The following is a 19,992-nucleotide window of genomic DNA, read 5'->3' on the forward strand; positions in this document are numbered from 1 at the left end:
CTGTGAACAAGGCTCCTGTACGGGAGTCGAAACGTCTTTTGTGTGTTCTTTTCTTTGTTGTGGTCGGCGTCTTCAATGTCACGTATTATGATTCACCCCGACCAGACGAATTTTCGTCAATCTCTTGATTTCATGAAGAACCTAGTAGGCCTGCAACAGACCTACAACTTTACTAGTATGATATACGATTTCTATGCTGTTGTGTACTTTTCCACTCGGAGTAGCATTCAATTTTTAGCCCGGCGTTTTTTGCTGACGACGCCGACGACACGAAAATTTCCGCGGACAGTAGAGGTATACTGCTTCGCTGTAAAATATTCAGAATTTGAAATTGAAAGTTGGTTCTTGAGGAAAGGAAATGGGGCAGTGATTGTCTCATATCTCGTTGGAGACCGGGACCGCGCCGTAGAAGGGAGGAAGGTGGGAGTGAAAGAAGAATGAGATATATATGTGGTGTAGTGCAAGGTTCCGGAATAATTTCGACCGCATGGGGATCTCTAATGTGTGCTGACATCGCACAGCACACAGGAGCCTTTTGCGTTTCACCTCCATCGTAACGCGGCCGCCGCGGTCGAGTTCGAACCCGGGTACTCCGGCTTAGTAGCCGAGCGCCCTAACCACTGAGCCACTGCGGCGGGTAGAGTTTAATTTCAGGGCCTGAATGTTCGCACGCTGCTTTATTGATTTGAAGTGTCTAGAAAGCAGTCTATATAATTTGTAAACTTTTGCAAGCTATTGTGTAGGAGTAAATATATTTAATTCAATAAAGGTTTCTCTTAGATGTATTTAACCTAGCGGCCAAAAACAACACACCACTGCAAGTTGAGGACTTTAATTACGCATTTTTATTGCTTGGTCACTGCTGCGTTAAATAATCGCAAGCAAGAAACGTTAACTTTTAGTTAAGCCACAAAGGGGCGTAAGAAAGGTTAATAATTTCTAGTCCAGCCACAAAGTCACGTGCTCCGCTGGAGCGAGGCGCAGCCATGCGCTCTAAACGCGAGCCTCTCGCGACGCACACGCGAACGGCGGCTGCCGAGAGCGTGGTGATAAACAGAATGAGAGGGAGAAAACCTGAGGGGGGGGCAGAACTGCTTATCCACAAAATACTAACAGGAAGCAAACAGAATACGAAAGGCAGCAGAGTAATGAGGAAGGCAAAAGAAACCTACCGAGAGAGAGGGACCGCAGAGCGTCGGCGATAACAGCTCTACTTCTGAACCTCTCCCACCTTCTCGGCACTTTCGACATTTACTTTCGCTTTGGGTCTTCTTTTTCGCGCGCTCGCCTCATGACGCGTCTTTCGATTGCGGCGCGACAATCCGGTTGGGCGAGTGAGAAGTCGCGCTTGCCCATTGGTTGTGACGTCATGGCTCTTCTGGCTCTCCTTTCACTCGCAGCTCCTCCTCCTCTCCTGTTGGGTCTGAGTGTTGCCGTCCCGAAAAGGGAAAAAAAGAAGCGACGCCGCGGGCGCTAGTCAGTTTCGGATCGCCCCCGGACATGACGACTCTCCTGCCGAGCCCGCCTTCCAGCGAGGATATGGCGTCTGCTTTCTACGCTCGTCACGCTTCCGCTGCCGCCGCCGTTTGGTCTGCAACACCACTTACATCATTGCCAGGATTTTGTCTGAGGTAGTTGAGTTGAGCTCATTGCTCCTTGTCTTTAATTATTTGCATGCAAGTGGAACATTCAAAAAAAGGTGCCAGAGTGCTACCTTTTTCTAGCGGTTGAGAAAGGCGGACAGATCATATGCAGGCAACTAATTCTTTTCGAATGTTTAGAGTTTACTGTATCTAACATGCCACATGTATTTGCCTTTTGTTGTGGTCCTGTGTCCACAACTTGCGGTAATCTTGTTTGGTATTACGGAAGGTCTTCTAGCTTCAACACTGACATAGGTAGGGCTCTGCTCGTCACCTTTACTCTAATCTCAAACCTGCTCTTTTCCCTTCTCAGTTTTTGGTGCATTCGCTGGAGGGTTTCCTTGGCGAATGCGTTGGGAGGTTTATATTCTGGTTATATTTGGGATGAGTCCAAGTAATGTAATCTAGGCTTTATCCTAACTAAGAGAAACTGTACGGTCTTCCAAAGTGGGCTCAAAAGAAAAATTGATTCAACTTTGATGTTAGTTCGAGTTGATTGTTTTCTTGGATGCATTTATATGGCCGCTCGTCCAGTGTACAACACCTTCCGTCAGCACGACTGTGATCCTTGTCATGAAACTCGCGTTTTACACAGACAAGCCGTTCATCAGAAAAGAATGCATTCCAGAGAGCTCATTATGCGTGAGCACATTCGTTGTATGTGCTTGTCGTTATAAAATGCGAAAATACAAGTGTAGCAAGGAGGCTCTTGAGTTTTGTCATGTACCTTTTGTACGAAGTATCTCGGATATGCTGAAGCGACATGGACTGTCAGGCATCTAGTGCAGTGAGGCCGTGCCTGGCCGGGGCTAGAAGCCCATACCAGTGGAGATTAAAATTTTATCTCTCTCTCTCTCTATGTCGACCATATTCATCCAATGAGTCTAGTATTACGTAAGATGCAGTCGGAGCTCGAGATACGCGAACAGATCAAGCTAAATCTTCCATGGTCTGTAACAAGGTAGCCATGTGGGCTAGTTGTCCTGTGCTCTTCTCCTGGTATCTCGTAGTTTCGCTGGTGAGGTTATGCCTTCCATGGTCTGCAAACGTGCACCTCAAAGAGAGTGAAAGTAATGTTTGATCATTTACTTACTTCGGAGATTCCGGTCTTCCCTCACGGAGCACTCTTATGTAAATAGTCCGTGGTGATGTTCGGTGTGAAATGCTCCTCTAAAGATTGATAGCTATTTCTTAGTAATACATGTTTAGTCCGTTAAATGTTGCCATCAGCAATACGGGTTACTGCATCTATGTTGGACCATATAATAATTGTTATGTTAATGCCGCATGCATATTAACGTCACCAGCATCGTATACATACTGTATACTTTGGCTGTAATGTGATACATAACAGGAAAAAGATTTTTGATCTGTGCGCCAGGCTTTCAGGTCTCATAGTTCTGCAAAGCGAGCGCAATGATGCTTTCATCGTCGTAAAATTCCAGTGACAGCCCATCCGCGCTACGCAAACAACCATGCGACCTTGAACGGTAGCTACGCTGGCCGTCTAATTGTCCCGTTCATTGCCCTGTGGCAACACCGATAAGCTTTCAATGAGGTGGTCCCCGCATTTGAGTTGGCCGACTGAACGCTTTCCTCGAATGCGAACGACAAACCTGCCGACTGGCATCTGCTGCCTACAAGCACCGCTCATTTTCTTCTTCTTTCTGTTCTTTTTTTCTGCCTCTTCCCAGGCCAACTCTTTTCACGGTGTATCCCCTCTGCGTTTTCAAAAGAGGAGCCGCATAACCATGCGTAACCACCGTGACAGCATATGCACACAGCATTGTAATGCCGCTAACTATTCGAGCTTGACGGGCCCGTCAAGTGAAGCTTCATAGAAGCTCTTTCCTGTTTGCGTTCTTTTTTTCTTCTTATATTGTCGTGCCAAATTGCTGCATTGCATCAGCTTATAACAAGTAGATAGTATTGGCGTGACAGGCAGAGAAATTTGCTATGAAGAACTCGTGCTGCTAGCAACGCTTCGCGAACACATATAGGTCATGTGTACACGTTAACTTTGGTTCTGACAAAGAGAGCCTCCATTATGAATGGGTTACCTTATTAATATTGCAAAGAATGTCTTAAGGCTGCACACACTCGCAGAAGTTTAGCGTGTTCTTTTGAGGTCAGGAAAGTTTATAATAAAATATAACTTTTGTTCAGATCAGCCGCAATATTCTCTTTGTGCTGGGCAAAGCCACAGCTGCCGTTTTATAGGCCCTGATGGGTTCAGAGACAAAGTAACACTCAAATGCTGTGCGTTAGAGGAAAGGTGCTCGTGACGAACACATGCTGCAAAAGTCCTTCTTGGTAACTAATTTAAGTAGGGATGTAAAGGAAGATAACTTTATTTCCATTAAAAAATAACGAATCTTTGCACACCACATTGTTTAAGGATCAGGTACAGAGATATACTGCACAGGCACACTGTTGTTACAGAAAATACGTCCATGATGCAATCGCAATTCCAAACAATTAAATCGTGGGGGCATCTAGTTCCTACTGACTTACGCAAGCTGTCTGGCACCGCTCTTGAAACTAAACTTGGCTCCCCGTTTTAACGCTTTGATGCCCTGAGTAAACATGATTTTCGTAAACTATCTCTTCATGAGCAAGAGCGTTTTAAAAATGGAAAATCCGGGAGGAACAGGCACCGTGCTTCTTTCTTGCATCCCACTATTGCAGTGAACGAGAAGCAGAGAACTGCCACGTGACAGTTCTTGATTCAGTGAACGTTGTGCTTCATTGAAAATGAGGCCGCCTGAAAGCTGCCAGTGGTTGGTTTCATGCACTCTTGACTTCTGAGAGCATACTTTGAACCTGGCAGATTGGACTCGTAAATAGAATGCCTTTCGAACAGAAAAAAGAAAGTGCCCGTCGTCACCTAGCCTCGTGAAAGATATCTTAGCAAGCATAATTACTGAGCGCCAGCCCGGTTCCCACAGGAAACGGAAGAGTCCACTTAATAGCTATCGAAGATTCGGGCATGCTTCGCGCGCATTCGCCGTGAGAAAATACTGCGGACCCGCTTCACAGCTTGCTCATCTGGGTGGGAAGCGCACTGGCCAGATTAGACGCCGCCAAGGCGGAAAAAAGGACGGTAAGTGGGCCTCAAGCGCGTCTTCTACGAGCATACAGAGAAGCAGATATTGGTCAAGAGAACCTCGCTGCGTGGAGCGCCTTTTACTGACAGAGAAAGGATGGGACCGGTGAGACTTTCGATGACTTTATAATTAATCTAAATTCAGCGATTAGTTTCAGGTTTTGCCGTGGGAACGGAAGGACAGAAATCGATGCTGTCCGTGGGAACCAAAACACTCTACGGTGAAGCTAGACTGTACGTCTACGTCCGGTCGACATTGATCTGTACTTGCTTTGCGAGCTCAATCGTGCGCAGCAAACACGTTGAAGACAATGATAATGATTTTAATCGCAAGTGGTCAGCAGGGGAGAGGCAGTGCGTCGCGAATTCAGGAGGAATAAGTTACAAGATTTTAACAAATAGAAGCGAAATTCCCAACACGTATTCAGGAAACCTGCAATAAATATATATATATATATATAGCATCATCTTCTCTGTTTGTGATAACAAAAGAAGAAAGGGCTATTCATTAAATGAGCTTTCACCGTATCAGGAACGAGATTTTCAGTTCCAAATAGTTGTCAAGATATAAATGAAACCAGTGCAACTAAACACTGACATGAAAAACACAGAAAACAGGACGAGCGCTGCATGCAGGTTCCTTTATTCATCTTCTGGTTCACCATTCTTCATGTCGTTTTTTTTCTCTCGTTTAGCTGCAAGATTACTGCTCTTTAAGGTACTTGTCTCTTTTTTTCGTTGTGATCGCGATTGGGTGTGATGTTCAAGTGTGGCTGTACAATTTAGCCTATGCCTTGTCTTGGTGGCCGCTCTGTTCGCACCTGCTGCGAAGGTAAATTGTTGACCTTTTCCTTTCTTTTGTTTCTTTTCTACTTTGAGGATACCTGAGGCGATTTCATTACACTTTGTCACTCGGCCGTTTGATAATCAGGTGGTCCAGTGTTAGCATACTGTAATGGATTGCAGAACAATGAAGAGTTGGTAGTCAGCTCCTTGTTTAGCTGTGCTGCCTTAATCTACATCTAGCAATGAACGAGCTTGTCCAAACGAAAATCTGGATCCAATTACGCTTCGTGGCACTGAATTCGAATGGCGACAAGTACCGCCCATTTTCCCCAATTTTTTCCACATCTCGATGCTATTTTAGTCCGCTTTCGTTCTCCGGCGCCTAGGAAACCCGAACGCGAGGCGGATGTTCTACCACATGGCCACCGCTTCGGTCAAGAGTTATGGCTAAGAAAACCAAAAAAAAACGAACTACAAGAATTCACATAAATATATACAGCCAGCGTTTGCCACCCAACAGAGTAAATAGTGGGGTAGAATCGAAGCAGAAGACGTCATTATGCCGCTCATAAAAACCGCTAAGTTACTGTTATGTGATAGTGGTGCTGGCTAGCATATGTTCCGTATCTTTGATGGATACTTTATAACATGTTGGGCTGATCTGATGTTCTCCCCATCTGTGGGGAACTAATTATCACTAATTAGCGATGGCGTAGAGGTAGACCATCCGCCTCGCGTGCAAGAGGACCGGGGCTCGAATCCCGGGGCCGCGCAATTCTTCACCGGGTTTGAAAAAAACAAAAACAAAACTCAGCGTGTCGATGAAATTGCATATACAGGCCTGGGGTGCGGCCTGAGCTTGGTGACCAGAAGTGACAACGCACTCTCTCACCATATCAGCATTTGGCCACCCTGCTGCAGTACTTGGCCACAACCTTCCATAAACAAATCAATTAACCTTTGGCCCTCAGTCCCCAGCGGCTGCGGAGCAACTGACCAAGTCAGCCGTCAGACCTGTGACGCAGCGGAGGCTGCTAAGAGTCTCTGGCTCCGGACAGGCCGCGATTGGAATGTGAACCTGGCAACGTTTAACGCTAGAACATTATCCACTGAGGCTAGCCTAGCAGTGCTGCTCGAGGAACTAGCGGGCATTAAATGGGATGTTATAGGGTTTAGTGAAGTTAGGAGGACAGGTGAGGCGTATACAGTACTAAAGGACGGGCACGTACTGTGCTATCGCGGATTAGCGGATAGACGAGAACTAGGTGTGGGATTTCTCATTAATCAGGATATAGCTGGCAACACAGATGAGCTCTATAGTATTAATGAGAGGATGGCCGCTATCGCAATTAAGAAGGTGGAAGCTGAAGGTGGTGCAGGCCTACGCGTCTACATCCAGCCATGATGACCATATAGCTGAAAGCTTCTATGAAGACGTAGAATCGGCAATGCACAAAGTAAAAACACAGTACACTGGAACCAGACGACTGGTATTCCAATCATGAGGAACTATGCCAGCAGTCCATGACAATCAGGATATAGCTGGCAACGTAGAGGAGCTCTATAGTATTAACGAGAGGATAGCAGTTTTTGTAATTAGGCTGAATAGGAGGTACAAGCTGAAAGTGGTGCAGGCCTACGCGCCTACATCCAGCCATGATGACCAGACCGTTAAAAATGTCTATGAGGACGTAGAATCGACAATGAATAAAGTAAAATCACAGTACATTGAACTGATGGGCGACTTCAATGCGAATATGGAAAAGATGCAGGCTGGCGACTAGTCGGTAGGCGACTATGCGATAGGTTCTAGGAATAGCAGGGGAGAGTTTTTAGCAGAGTACGCAGATAGAAATAATTTACGGATCATGAATACCTTCTTCAGCAAACGAGAAAACAGGAAGTGGGCCTGGAAGAGCCCCAATGGTGAGACTAAAAATGAAATAGACTTCATACTATGTGCTCACCCTGGCATTTTGCAGAATGTGGAGGTCTTTGGATAGGTGTGGTGTAGCGACCACAGAATGGCAAGGTCTCGAATTTGAAGCGCGAACGAATGAAACCAGTCAAGCAAAGCCCATTAACGAGTTAGCGCTAAGAGGGAAAGTAGAGGAATTCGGGATTTCACTGCAGAACAGATATTCGGCTTTAACTGAGGAAGATGATCTTAATGTTCAAACAATGAATGATAATCTCACTGCTATCATTACGGAATCCGCCGTAGAATTAGGTGGGATGGTTCGACAGGATACCGGCAAGCTATCACAGTAGACGAAGTATCTGATTAAGAAAATCCAAAGCATGAGGGCGTTCAGCCCTAGAGACAAAATAGAACAACCAGATCTATCGAAGTTAATAGCAAGGGGTACCCGACATAAGGAAGTTTGAAATGGAGAGAATTGAACGGGCTCTAAAGGACGGAAGTAGCCTAAATGTGACGAAGAGGAAACTAGGCATAGGTAAAAACCGCATGTATGCGTTAAGAGACAAGGAGGGCAATGTCCTTAGCAATATGGATAAGATAATTAAAGTAGCCGAAAAGTTTACACAAATCTATACAGTAGCCGATGTAATCAGAACCTTACTGAGAGAGCGAGTAGCGAACAGCAGTAGGACATTCCACTAGTAACGACAGAGGAAGTACAGAAAACCTTAGGAGCTATGCAGAGGGGAAAAGCATCTGGCGAAGATCAGGTAGCAGCAGATCTGTTGAAGGACGGAGGAGAAATTGTGCTAGAAAACCTAGCCACCCTGTATACGCAATACCTTATGACCTCGGCAGCACCAGAAGCTTGGAAGAGCGCTAACATTATCTTAACTCATGAAAAAGGAGACGTAAAGGACTTGTAAAGTTACAGACCGATCAACTTACTGTCCGTTGCCTACAAAGTATTTACTAAGGCAATCGCTAATACAGTCAGGACAACCTTTGACTTCAATAAACCTGATGATCAGGCAGGCTTTCTTAAAGGATATTCCACAACAGATCATATTCACACTATCTCAATCAGGTAATAGGGAAATGGGGACAATATAATCAACCCCGATATATAGCCTTTATTGACTACGAGAAAGCATTTGACTCAGTGGAAGCCTCAGCAGTCATGCAGGCATTGCGAAATCAGGGTGTAGAAGAGCTTTATGTGAAAATACTGGAAGATGTCTATAGCAACTGCACAGCTACCTTAATCCTTCTATAAAATTCCAATAAGGAAGGGCGTCAGGCAAGGAGATACGATCTCGCCAGTGCTATTCACCGCCTGTTTACAGGAGGTATTCCGAGGCCTGAATTGGGAACAGTTGGGGATAAGAGTTAATGGAGAATGCCTAAATAATCTGCGATTCGCTGATGACATTGCCTTGCTGAGTCACTCAGTGAGTTAGGCGGAGAAGAACGGTGTGTCTTAAAATTAACATGCAGAACACCAAGGTAATGTTCAACAGTCTAGCAAGGGAACAGCAGTTCACAACTGGTAGCGAGGTGCTGGAAGTGGTAAAGGAATATGTCTACTTAGGGCAGGCAGTGACCGCTGATCCGGATCATGAGAGGAAAATAACTAGAATAGAATAAGAAATGGGCGGAGCGCAGATGGCCGGTTCTTTCAGATCGTGAGTGCCAGTTTACCAATATCCCGGAAGAGAAAAGTATACAACAGCTGTATCTTACCGGTACTCACATACGGGGCAGAAACGTGGAGGTTAACGAAGAGGGTTCAGCTCAGGTTAATGACAACGCAGCGAGCTACGGAAAGAAAAGTGATAGGTGTAACGTTAAGAGACCAGAAGCGGGAAGGGTGGGTGAGGGAACAAACACGGTTAATGGCATCCTAGTCTGAATCAAGAATAATAAAGGGGCTTAGGCAGGGCATGTAATGCGAAGGCAAGATAAGCGCTGGTCCTTAAGGGTAACGGAGTGGATTCCAAGAGAATGCAAGCGTGGCAGGGGCCGGTAGGAAGTTAGGTGGGCGGATGAGATTAAGAAGTTTGCGGGTATACGGTGGGCGCAGCTAGCAAAGGACAGGATTAATTGGAGAAACATGGGAGAGGCCTTTACCCTGCAGTGGGTGTATTCAGGCTGCTGCTGCTTCTGCTGCTGCTGCTGCTGCTGATGATGATGATGATGATGATGAAGAGTTATCACTTTTTCATTGAAAATGGCAGAAAATACGAAGAAGTTCATATTTTTCTAACTCTATTAATTATTTAAGCACGCGCAGTCATTGTACTTTCTCATAAGACGCATCGTTCATTGCCTTCCTCGCCTGCGCAGTCATGCGGAACAAGCTTTCGAACCAGAGACTCCACCGCCAGATAGTTCGGCCAGCTGGGACTCTCACCAGGACTCGAGATCTCCCGCTGAAGATACCTCCAGGACCTCGAGCGTCAATGTTACTGCCAGCGGACGCCCTGTCGCGGCCCTAAGCAATGATGTCTGCTGCGCCGTCGTGGTCTCGTCTTCGACGGCCGGCTCCGGGTCTTGTGGCGCCACCAAGCGTGTGGTACCACACCGAGAGAAGCCCCCGCACCTGGTTGCAAGGAGGAACGCCCGGGAACGACGCAGGGTTGAGGCTGTCAACAGCGCGTTCTCTGTGCTGCGAAAGTGTGTGCCCGTCGAGAACAGAGCTAAGAGATTGTCCAAGGTGAGCGGAAGCTTAGCGTATTTGCGATGTCCGGTTGATAGTTCTTTCAAGAACATTGACGAAAGTTGTTATTAAAACGCCGCACTGGCGATCGAATGCGTAGAGGAGCGGATAAGAATCCTGCATTCAGTTCTTATAGTCTCTCAAAATACTAAACTATGACTGATTATCCATAGGGAAGTGAGCATTTGTACACGATTGACTGTTACTAATCTGAGAACCCTGTAGTTCTCCTGCAGCCACTGACGAAAATTGTACACATATTTGTGTGAAGCAACCAGAACACAATCCAACATGAACTAACTGAGGCTGCAGGCTAATACACAGTCAGCTCTATGACAATGTATTTAAAAGAAAAATGCAGCCTATGCTATGTAATAATCGCAGAGTGAAATACGTGCAGCCAGGTGTCTTCACATTGCATGTAACCAACTCCAATTTGAGAGAATGATTTGCTCCTGATGAGACATAAACGCTCAGCGTACAACCTTTTGTTAAAAAAAAACAAGGTTAAATTCTGATTTGGACGAACAGTTTCCGGGCTTTGCTGTCACGCTGTTGCGAGGTTCAGAGGCCCTGCGAACTTAGAACGCTTTTGATTGCTATCCATTTCTTTAGCATTAACCGTGGTAGAAGAAGCATAAAAGAATAGCCCAAGTCCTGCACGTTGCAACATATGCGCAATACGACGTGAGTATTTGTAATGGAAACTGGGCGCGCAGCAATTGGCTTAGTTTTCTTCCGTTGCTCCGCGTTAACTCATCACAACACGCACTGAAGCCTTCACATTAACCGCAGTTCCTTACGTATCCGCAGGTCAAGACGCTGCACAAGGCTATCGAGTACATTTATGCCCTCCAGGGCCTTCTTGATGAAGCTGACAAGGTGGTAAATGTGCCTGTGGCGACTGTTCCGGACAGCGACCCAGGAAGCACTCCGGAGGCCCAAAGCAGCCAGCAGCAGCAAGTGGTTAAAATCAGAGAGCAGCAGCACAACGAAAGATGGGTTAATCTGGAAAATGTGAGCGGCTGAACTTTAGGTCTTCAGAAAAACAGATATCCCGCAAGCTTAGCAGATTAGACATGCTTGGAATTTCAACTGAGCCCATTTGTCGGAAGGCGCCTGAAACGTATAGCTCACATTGCAACCATTAAGCTTGTTCTTATGAAGAAGTGTAAAGTAAAAAAAAAGAAACACGGGGGAAAGCCATGATGCACAGGAAGTGGCAAAATTACCAGGTGCACAGTAAAAGGTTTCAATTTCAGGAAATGTTAAATATTTCATCCACGTGACTGGAAAACAGTTTTTGCTCAAATTCTCATAACATAGGTCATTTTGCGCACAGACTGTGTTCGTTTTCGTATTGCTTTTATCTGTAAATAGCAGTTTAAAGACAGAAATAAAAATTACAGGATTGCACTTAAGTCTCCTTAGCAGACCCGCCGCGGTGGCTCAGTGGTTAGGGCGCTCGGCTACTGATCCGGAGTTTCTGGGATCGAACGCGACCGCGGCAGCTGCGCTTTTATGGAGGCAAAACGCTAAGGCGCCCGTGTGCTGTACGATGTCAGTGCACGTTAAAGATCCCCAGGTGGTCGAAATAATTGCGGAGCTCTCCACTACGGCACCTCTTTCTTCTTTCACTCCCTCCTTTATCCCTTCCCTTACGGCGCGGTTCAGGTGTCCAGCGATATATGAGACAGACACTGCGCCATTTCCTTTCCACAAAAACCTTAATTCCTTAATTTTTCATTTTCGCTTATTTCGTGTAATTTTTGTTTTTCTTTCTTAAATGTTCTTTTATGTTGTTCTTTATCTTTTATTCATTTATTCTTACTTTTGTTTTCATTATTTCAATTTCTGGTTTCTTTATCTCATTACATATACGTTGCTTAAAAATTGTTGCTTAATCAGCTTTTACATTTTTGTGTTATTTACCACACAACTTATGTTTGACAGCTCGTGTGGATAACTTCTGTCCACCAACTTCCGCTCACAAACTTACGTCTACAACTTCCATCTACAGCTTTCGTCCATCATGAGCCAAGAAAGGCTTTCGCCTTAAAAAGATTGGAAAACGCTTAACCTTCGCCTTTGAGTGGAACGCGACAGCGTGTTGCAGCGCTGCCAGGGAGTCCACGGAACCCCATCGCCTTGGCCGATGGACAAATAGCTCAGTCTCTAGGAGCCATCTGAAATCAACACAGACGCTTCTCCACACTAGCACTCGTAAACGGCTCCATTTTGAAAATTGGGTTTTGAGGAAAGGAAATGGCGCAGTAACTGTCTCAGATATCTCGGTGGACACCTGCACCGCACCGTAAGGAAGGGATAAAGAAGGGCGTGAAAGAAGAAAGGGAGAAAGAGGTGTCGTTGATGAGGCCTCCGGACTAATTTCGACCACCTGGGGACCTTAAACATGCACTGAGAGCGCACAGCACACGGGCGCCTTTTGCGTCTCGCCTCCATGGAAACGCGGCCGCCGCAGTTGGATTCGAACCCGGGTACTCCGGATCAGTAGACTAGTGCCTTAACCACTGAGCCACCGCGGCAGTTAAAGTTCCATCACATCTGTTCAGAAACGAACGACATCACTCCGACGCAGAACGGTCGCCTACGCGCAGGACATCTGCCGGGCCAACGCCGTGCATGGCGAAGGGGGGTTTCAATGGGTGCCACGCGATGAAGCTACGACTGCACGCCAAGCACAGATGAAATTTACCGGAAATGCATGATACTCACTTAATCCTCAATACAGATATCGAAGATACGTTTCTAGAAACCCATGCATTCCCTAGACGCGCCTTTATTCATGTTCGAACGTCTAGCCGTCGTGTCCCCATCTAGAACGCCAAAGGGCCTGGCTCGACTCCCTGCCTACACTCCATTTTTTTTTTTACAGCGAAGCTGTATACCTCTACACTACAAGGAAATTTTTCGTGTCGACATCATCGTCAGAAAAAAACGCCAGGCTAAAGAAAAACCACAAAAAAGCGTCAAAACCACATGAGGGATGATATGGCGCGTGTGAACAATGGGAATGCCGTCCGACGCGTTCCGGTCAACATTAGGTTTGCAGATGCTTCGAAAGGGGTTCACGTCATTCGAATTCATCGTGTGAAGTACAAACCGCATAATGTATTATAACGGTGGTGGCATAAATGGCTAAAAAATAAAAAGTAAAAAAAGGATAAAAAATTGGACGACGCTTAAGCTTCGTCTTTAAGAGCGCGACGCGACAGCGTGTTGCAGCGTTGCCAAGAGGTCCACGGAACGCCATCGGCCGTTGGGCGGACGCCTTGCCCGTTGCACAATTTAAAGAAATGAAACATATCTTGGTGGACACCAGAACCGCTCCGTACGGCAAGGAAAACGAAATTTAAAAAATTCGTTTTAAGGAAAGGAAATGACGCCTGTATCACATATCTCGGTGGGCACCCAAACCGCGCCGTAAGGGAACGAATATTTCTGACGCGCGGTGCCGACAATTACAACTACACGTTCCTGTAAACATTAGGTTTGCGGCTGCTTCGCCACGTGTGAAGTGCAAACCACATAATGTATGGTAACGGCGCCTCAAACAATGCGAAGCACGTTCCTTCCCCCCTCATGTGTTTCCCGGTAAATATTACGTTGGAGATTTCGTGTGGTTGTCGTAAGCGAAAAACGCCAGTCTAAAAATTGAATGCAAACAGCATATCTGCTTTGAAATAAGGCATACAGCATACAGCTCAGGTACATTTCACTTGTATCTGGTTTCACTCTTTGTAGAGCAACGTGTGTGAATTTAAAGTGACGTCGCAATGGAAAAAGCGATTGTACGGGGAGGGAGGCGGGAATAGCAGAGAGTCAGGTGAGCGCAAGCGATTAGGAAGTTTTTCAATGGCGCCGCTGAATGACTTGGATTTCCTGGGCTAAAGCACCGAGCGCGATCGCGTTCTTAAGTTCTAGAAAATAATAAGTATATCACTAACCCCTAGCTAGAGATCTATAATTACAACAGGATAGATAAGCGCTTGTTCCTGTGTATTCTTCGTCTAGTCCCCGTTTGTTCGCGCTGTTTTTTTGCACTATAATTACAGTCAGGCATTTAATTCATACAGCTCAAGAACTGCTTATTGAAGTTTAGATAACTAGCTATTACAATTAACGTGGTTCACCTGTTTTGTGACATGCGCCACAACTGGTTTTACTGAGCCACAAAAGCGAACTATTTGATACCTCATAACGCCTATGTTTAAGGACTACTGTAAGCACTCGTTTACACGCCCGGTATATTGAATGCCTAGTTTTATTATGAACTTCAGGAACACTCATATGCAACTTTATGCCTTCTCGTACTCATCCTGTCTCCTTACTGTGTGTCGTCAATTTGCGCAAGTCGGTTGTGGTTTTGCAAAATAAGAACCAATTAGCTCGACAGCATCTCCTAATTTTTTTTCTCGATCGTGCAGGTCGGCTACGGGACAGACAGCTACCAGAGTTTCCTGAACTACTACGAACAATCTCCCGCATCATTTGCAACCTGAGTTCTTCCAAAGTTGAAAGTGGAAGTGACGTGACCTCCACACTGTGGGTTTTCGTAGACGCATTTTTTCCACGCAATGATGTCTGCAAAGCTCAAAGCGGATGCAAAGCAGCACAGAACTGAAACCACGGATCATTCTAACGCATGGTAAGTAATCATATGACGCAAAATAGAAACGTTATTAGGAAATAATTTGAACAAAATGGGGCGATCAAAGTCAAGAGAACAGCAAATTTTCAAGTTTAATCTTTCTGTGATTTTGTGTCATGCACATGGTTACAACTGTTTCAAGAATAAAGTGACTTGCAGTACCATGTTTTAAACCGAAAACTTTACTACGATTGTGTGTCCATCCCCATTTCGAGAGCCGACGCAGCGGGTAGGCTTAGACCACTGTCGCGGGACATCACGATTGCCGCGTGGAATTTAGGCCAATTCTCTCATTCGCGTTTAAAAACCTTGGACCAACATCTGAAGCATCGGCTTCCATCCGGCCTACCACGACGTGAAGCAACTTTGTTGTGTCGCCTGTGGCTTGGTGTAGCATTCACCAAGCACTACTCCTTAATAGGTATGGCTGACAGCCCTGCATGTGCCATCCGCGGGTGTGATGAGACTTTATAGCCCATATTCTTTGTGAATGCCCTGCCTACAACGCCGAAAGACAGTCTCTCTGCCGTGCACTGGAGCATCTACACCTGCGCCCACTGAGTGAAACCAAGATTTTCTTCCACTAGCCGCGGCGGTCATCGGCGGTGAAGGCCTCCAAGGCACTGCTCCGCTTTTTGAGGACTTCTGACCTGACGATAGGCTGTGACTTCACTGAACGCTGTGACTCTGCTTAGTGAGTTTAATTTCCTGCAACTGTCTTTTCTCCATCTTTTTCTTCCCTCACCCCTTTCCCCCCGTGCAAGGTAGCAAACCGGCTATTCTTCTGGTTAACCTCCCTGTCTTTCCTCCTCCTCCTCCTCCTCCGGGCTCCAACACATGGCGCCGCCGTCGACGCCACTGCCGTCGCTCCACCAGATGTGCTCCGCTAGGGTAGAGGGAGAGGAGGTGTCGCCTCACGGGGAGTATATATATATATATATATATATATATATATATATATATATATATATATATATATATATATGCGCTTCGCCTCAGTCTATTGTTTAATATCTTGGATCCAAAATATTAAACTTATTTTTGGAATATGGCAGAGTGCTTTGCTTGAAGCACACTGCCACGGACAGGCCCGGGGTCGATTATTAGCTCGCGCCTTTTCTTTCTGTCTTTGCTCTGCTATCCTTTTAACTCTCCTACTTTCAGCACGCGGCAGCGAGCCTGGCTCGGCTTGAGCCAGTAGGTAGGCCCGTGCACTTTCCTTTTCTTTCTTCCTATCAGCAGCAGCAGCAGCAGTAGCAGCAGCAGCAGTAGCAGCAGCAGTATTGTAGTCGTTATGGAGAGCGCGAAAGAGACGCAACAACGACAGAACGAAGCGAGGAAGAGACAACGCGCTCGAGACACCAGAAGAACGCGCCGCACGACTCGAGAAGCGTCGTTACAAAGATGCGGCTAGAAGAAGTCGTGCCATGTCCTGGAGTGACTCTTCAAATGCGGAGGAGACCGGTTTGAGTTCTCGACACCGTCAGAGTGAGAAGCTGCGTAGACGACGTGCCGAGGAAACGAATCAGAGTTAAACCACAGCCAATTTTTTCTTTAATACAGACTTTTTTCTCTGTCGCAGGCGCGGTGCACTGTTAGAAATTTCCGTTCATTTACGGGAAAAAGCCGAACGTGGCAAGCCCCGTGAGTCTGTGTCGCGGCGCAGCGATAGGTCTCACTTCAAAATCGCTTCTGATACGTTACTGTTAAAACGGGCAATTAAACTTTTAGCATTTGAATCTTCGCACGTGAGCAGGGCCCTATGAGAAAACAATTCAAACACATCATGCAGACGAGACGCGCTATATCTGCTTAAAAAAAAGCAAGAAGTATGCTACACTTTGTCGAAGTTCATTCTTTCGCGGAGAAATAGAGCTCGCAGCTGCGCTACGGCGCGCTCGCGCGCGCGGAGTGAGCGGCGCATGCGCAGCAGCGTCGTTTCGTTTGTGGCGGTCAAGGCGGCGGGAAGCGCCTGGTGCTGTTAGCGGTGTTCCGAAGACGTTTAACGTGGGCCATGCCGTGCTGGATGCATACCTTTGGGCTGCAAACGTCCTTCTGTTTTTCAAGGTACGTATGCATTCAGAATAACATTATTAGAGACCGTCTGACTTCAATGCTGTCGTGTGTAACGCTGGCCCTTCGCGCCCACGGAAGAAGTGCGCAGCTTTTGCGAATGAGAAAGCGAAACTTTGTTCGTCTAAATAGTGCTCGTGTTATAGAAAGGCCTTGCTTCGAACGCCGGCGCACCCTGCAAGCTCTGTACGAACGAAAGGAGATCTCCGCTGGTGCAAGTAGCGTGTCTCGCCTGTCGGCGCTGCGCTGCTCGCTAGCGGAGACACGAAGGCGGCGAAATGAGCCGCCGCCATCGGCTACCTGAGCCGGTCGGTTTCGAGAAGAGGGGCGCAGCGAGGATGAGTCATGCGGGAAATCGGAGACGTTAAGAGGGTCATTGTTTGGGATCCATAGCTCTTGGTCTGTCGTGCTTGGTTTGTGCTAGAGTCCCACCGAGCGCGTCTCCCTACCGAGCTACAGAGCGAACGGCGGTCGTCTTAGCCGCGCCGCCTCAGCGCGTCGCTTGTTCTTTTTCGCGCATATGGAGCCTTCTCTTAATTCGGCAGGTAGTCTAGCTGCAAAGCAATGCTTTTAAACAGCCAGCTGGAGATTCAATTTTGTGTTTTTTTAGCCGGGTTGACCTTAACGCTTGACCGCGCGGCGATTGTGTCGAGATTTTCTCTAAGGGGTTTGGGTTGAAATTGGAAGCTGGAAGAGTGTGGTATAAACTTACATTTTTTTTAGCCACGAAATACGTAGAGTGCTTTGTCCTGTGCACATGTGTTTTCTGTATCCGGGTATTTTGCGCTTCCAAAAAATGTAAATGTGGTTTGGACCTAGAGCACATCTTGCAGATGGATTAGCAAATGAAAGTGCAGTTCATTGTATGAGTCTCATTTTTCAATAAGCCTTATACACATAGAACTATGATGTTCTTTTTTTAAATAGCGTATCTCTTTCATACACTGTGCATTTTGATGGTGATTTCTTAATTGTTACTATGTTAACAGTTTTGAAGAGCTGTTGACAGTTTCTTGTCTTTGTAGCAGCCGTTAGATTTTAATTGATGCACCACAACGTTTAGGGCGTGATCCTTTTTACTGACCTCAGCTTTAGTTTCCTTTTTTTCCTAACTGCAATTTTGGGTTAAGTTTTTCAAGTCTTGAGTTATTGTGATGAATGGATTTGTGCAGGTTGTATGTGGGCACTAGTGTCAAAGCCCAAGTGTAGCTCCTATTGCCTTAAACGAATAATTCATATGATCTCTAAGGAAATGAAAGGATCACTCAAGTGTCCACTGCCTTGCAAGTTTGCTACAATATGCTGGATCCCATTGCAATGATATGTGTTTTTCTGCTTTATGGAGCTAGTACTGGAAGGAAAGTGCTTTCTATAGCAATGGATTGAATCGTTTCCTTCCTTCATTCAACGAATGCACTAACTTATTCTGTTCTTGCAGTGCAAAGTTCGTTTGTGGTTATTGTTTGTGTAGGTCATTGTCAGTTTTTCTAAACATATGGAGAAACGAGGTTCATCGCTAATGCCAGCTTTGTATGCAGATTCCTACGGAGGCAGCATTGCGGATGGGATTAAGCATTGTTACTTGGTGTAGCTGGTTCTCTAGAAGTGGAAATGTATCCCGTGAGGTATTTTTTTGCAATGTTGTGGTATCAGGAGCCTCAATTTATGCTCCCTTGTTGGAGGCAATAATATTGTTGCGGGAAAGAATATATTTACAGTTATTTACAAAAACGAATGAACAGCTACGGGCGGCACTCAGAACACAGCCAGAGATGAGTTCTCGTCTTCTTCCTCGTCCACTTGTTCACTCGCTCAATGTCGTCGTCGTCGTCTACCCGCTGCAGGACACCCGGCTGGCATGACTTTAAATTGGTATAAGCCATCAGGCGTCACGAAGGCGGTCTTTTCACGGTCCTTTTCATCTACGGCAATTTGCCAGTACCCCGATCGAAGATCAGCACAAATACGTGCTTTTTAAACACTTCTGGCAGTAGAGTTGTTAATCGAAATTAGTGTTGAGATCTCGGTTGCTCCACTCTGAAATGACATTTCATATCGTTTGCAGCACAAATGCGTGCTTCTCAAGAAATTATATGATTGCGCTAAAACAAGCTTATCTAACACAGAGTGAGAATAGAAGGGGTTCAGATCCTGCTAGTTTTTAAAACTATATTTGTCATCGTATCAAGGACAAATATATGCTTTTCACGCAGATGTGGGAGATTGCATCCATGCATGCATAGCCAAAGTTGACTTGAATATCGAAAGTGCACATTTGTTCTTGTTTTGCTATTAAAAGGTCATTGTCATCGTTATAAGAAGATATACATGCTGTTTACACAAGACTGAAAGGTCGTTAGATATACGTGTTTTCCCTACAGGACTGCGAGCGTGCGTTTATGGATGTGTAGTCAACATAGATATGTGAAGGGTAAGTGCTTAGAATATGGGTATGAAAATATGTGTTTATAAATATTATATTTAGGAATCTGAAGTGTTAGATCTTCGCGTTGGTATGACACCATCGGTTTATATACAGTAGAGTTCTGATTCGATAGTGATATTTGGCCAGATCTGTATTGTTTCTATGGTTTAAGCAGAAGTATGTAGCTTGCAGTAAATTCTGAAAGATAGCATTTTACGAATGCATAGGGAATGCAGAGTCGTGGAGTATTATGTTCATGTCTGGTTTCCTTGTGCTTAAGCGAGGATTGTTAACGTTTTCAGTATAAATATATGGCTTTCAGACAATAGGCTAGGTGGGGTCGGGTTGGGTTGGTTGGGTCGGGTCGAGTTGTTTTCGGTAAGGTTAGGTTGGGTTGGGTTGGCTGGGGTTAGGTTAGGTTGGGTTGGGTTGAATTAGGTTGGGTCGGTTTGGGTCGGGTTGGGTTGGGTCGGGTTAGGTTGGGTTGGGTTAGGTTGGGTTGGGTTAGGTTGGGTTGGGTTAGGTTAGGTTGGGTTGGCTTGGGTTGGGTTAGGTTGGGTTAGGTTAGGTTTGGTTGGGTTATGTTAGGTTATGTTAGGTTAGGTTGGGTTAGGTTGGGTTGGGTTAGGTTGGGTTAGGTTAGG

The 19,992-nt window shown here is 45.9% G+C and overlaps 1 protein-coding gene across 1 annotated transcript; it reads left to right on the forward strand.

The window, feature by feature from the left end:
- The first annotated feature begins 1,498 nt into the window (after nt 1–1,498).
- Nucleotides 1,499–14,943, forward strand: LOC144103220 (uncharacterized). Its single transcript, XM_077635994.1, has 4 exons — nt 1,499–1,631; nt 9,806–10,175; nt 10,992–11,195; nt 14,627–14,943. The coding sequence occupies exons 1-4, from the start codon at nt 1,501–1,503 to the stop codon at nt 14,699–14,701; spliced, it is 780 nt and encodes a 259-aa protein (XP_077492120.1). The 5' UTR covers nt 1,499–1,500; the 3' UTR covers nt 14,702–14,943.
- The last annotated feature ends 5,049 nt before the right edge of the window (nt 14,944–19,992 follow it).

Source organism: Amblyomma americanum, chromosome 9 (genome assembly GCF_052857255.1).
Source record: "Amblyomma americanum isolate KBUSLIRL-KWMA chromosome 9, ASM5285725v1, whole genome shotgun sequence".
In the NCBI taxonomy this organism is placed as follows: Eukaryota; Metazoa; Arthropoda; class Arachnida; order Ixodida; family Ixodidae; genus Amblyomma; species Amblyomma americanum.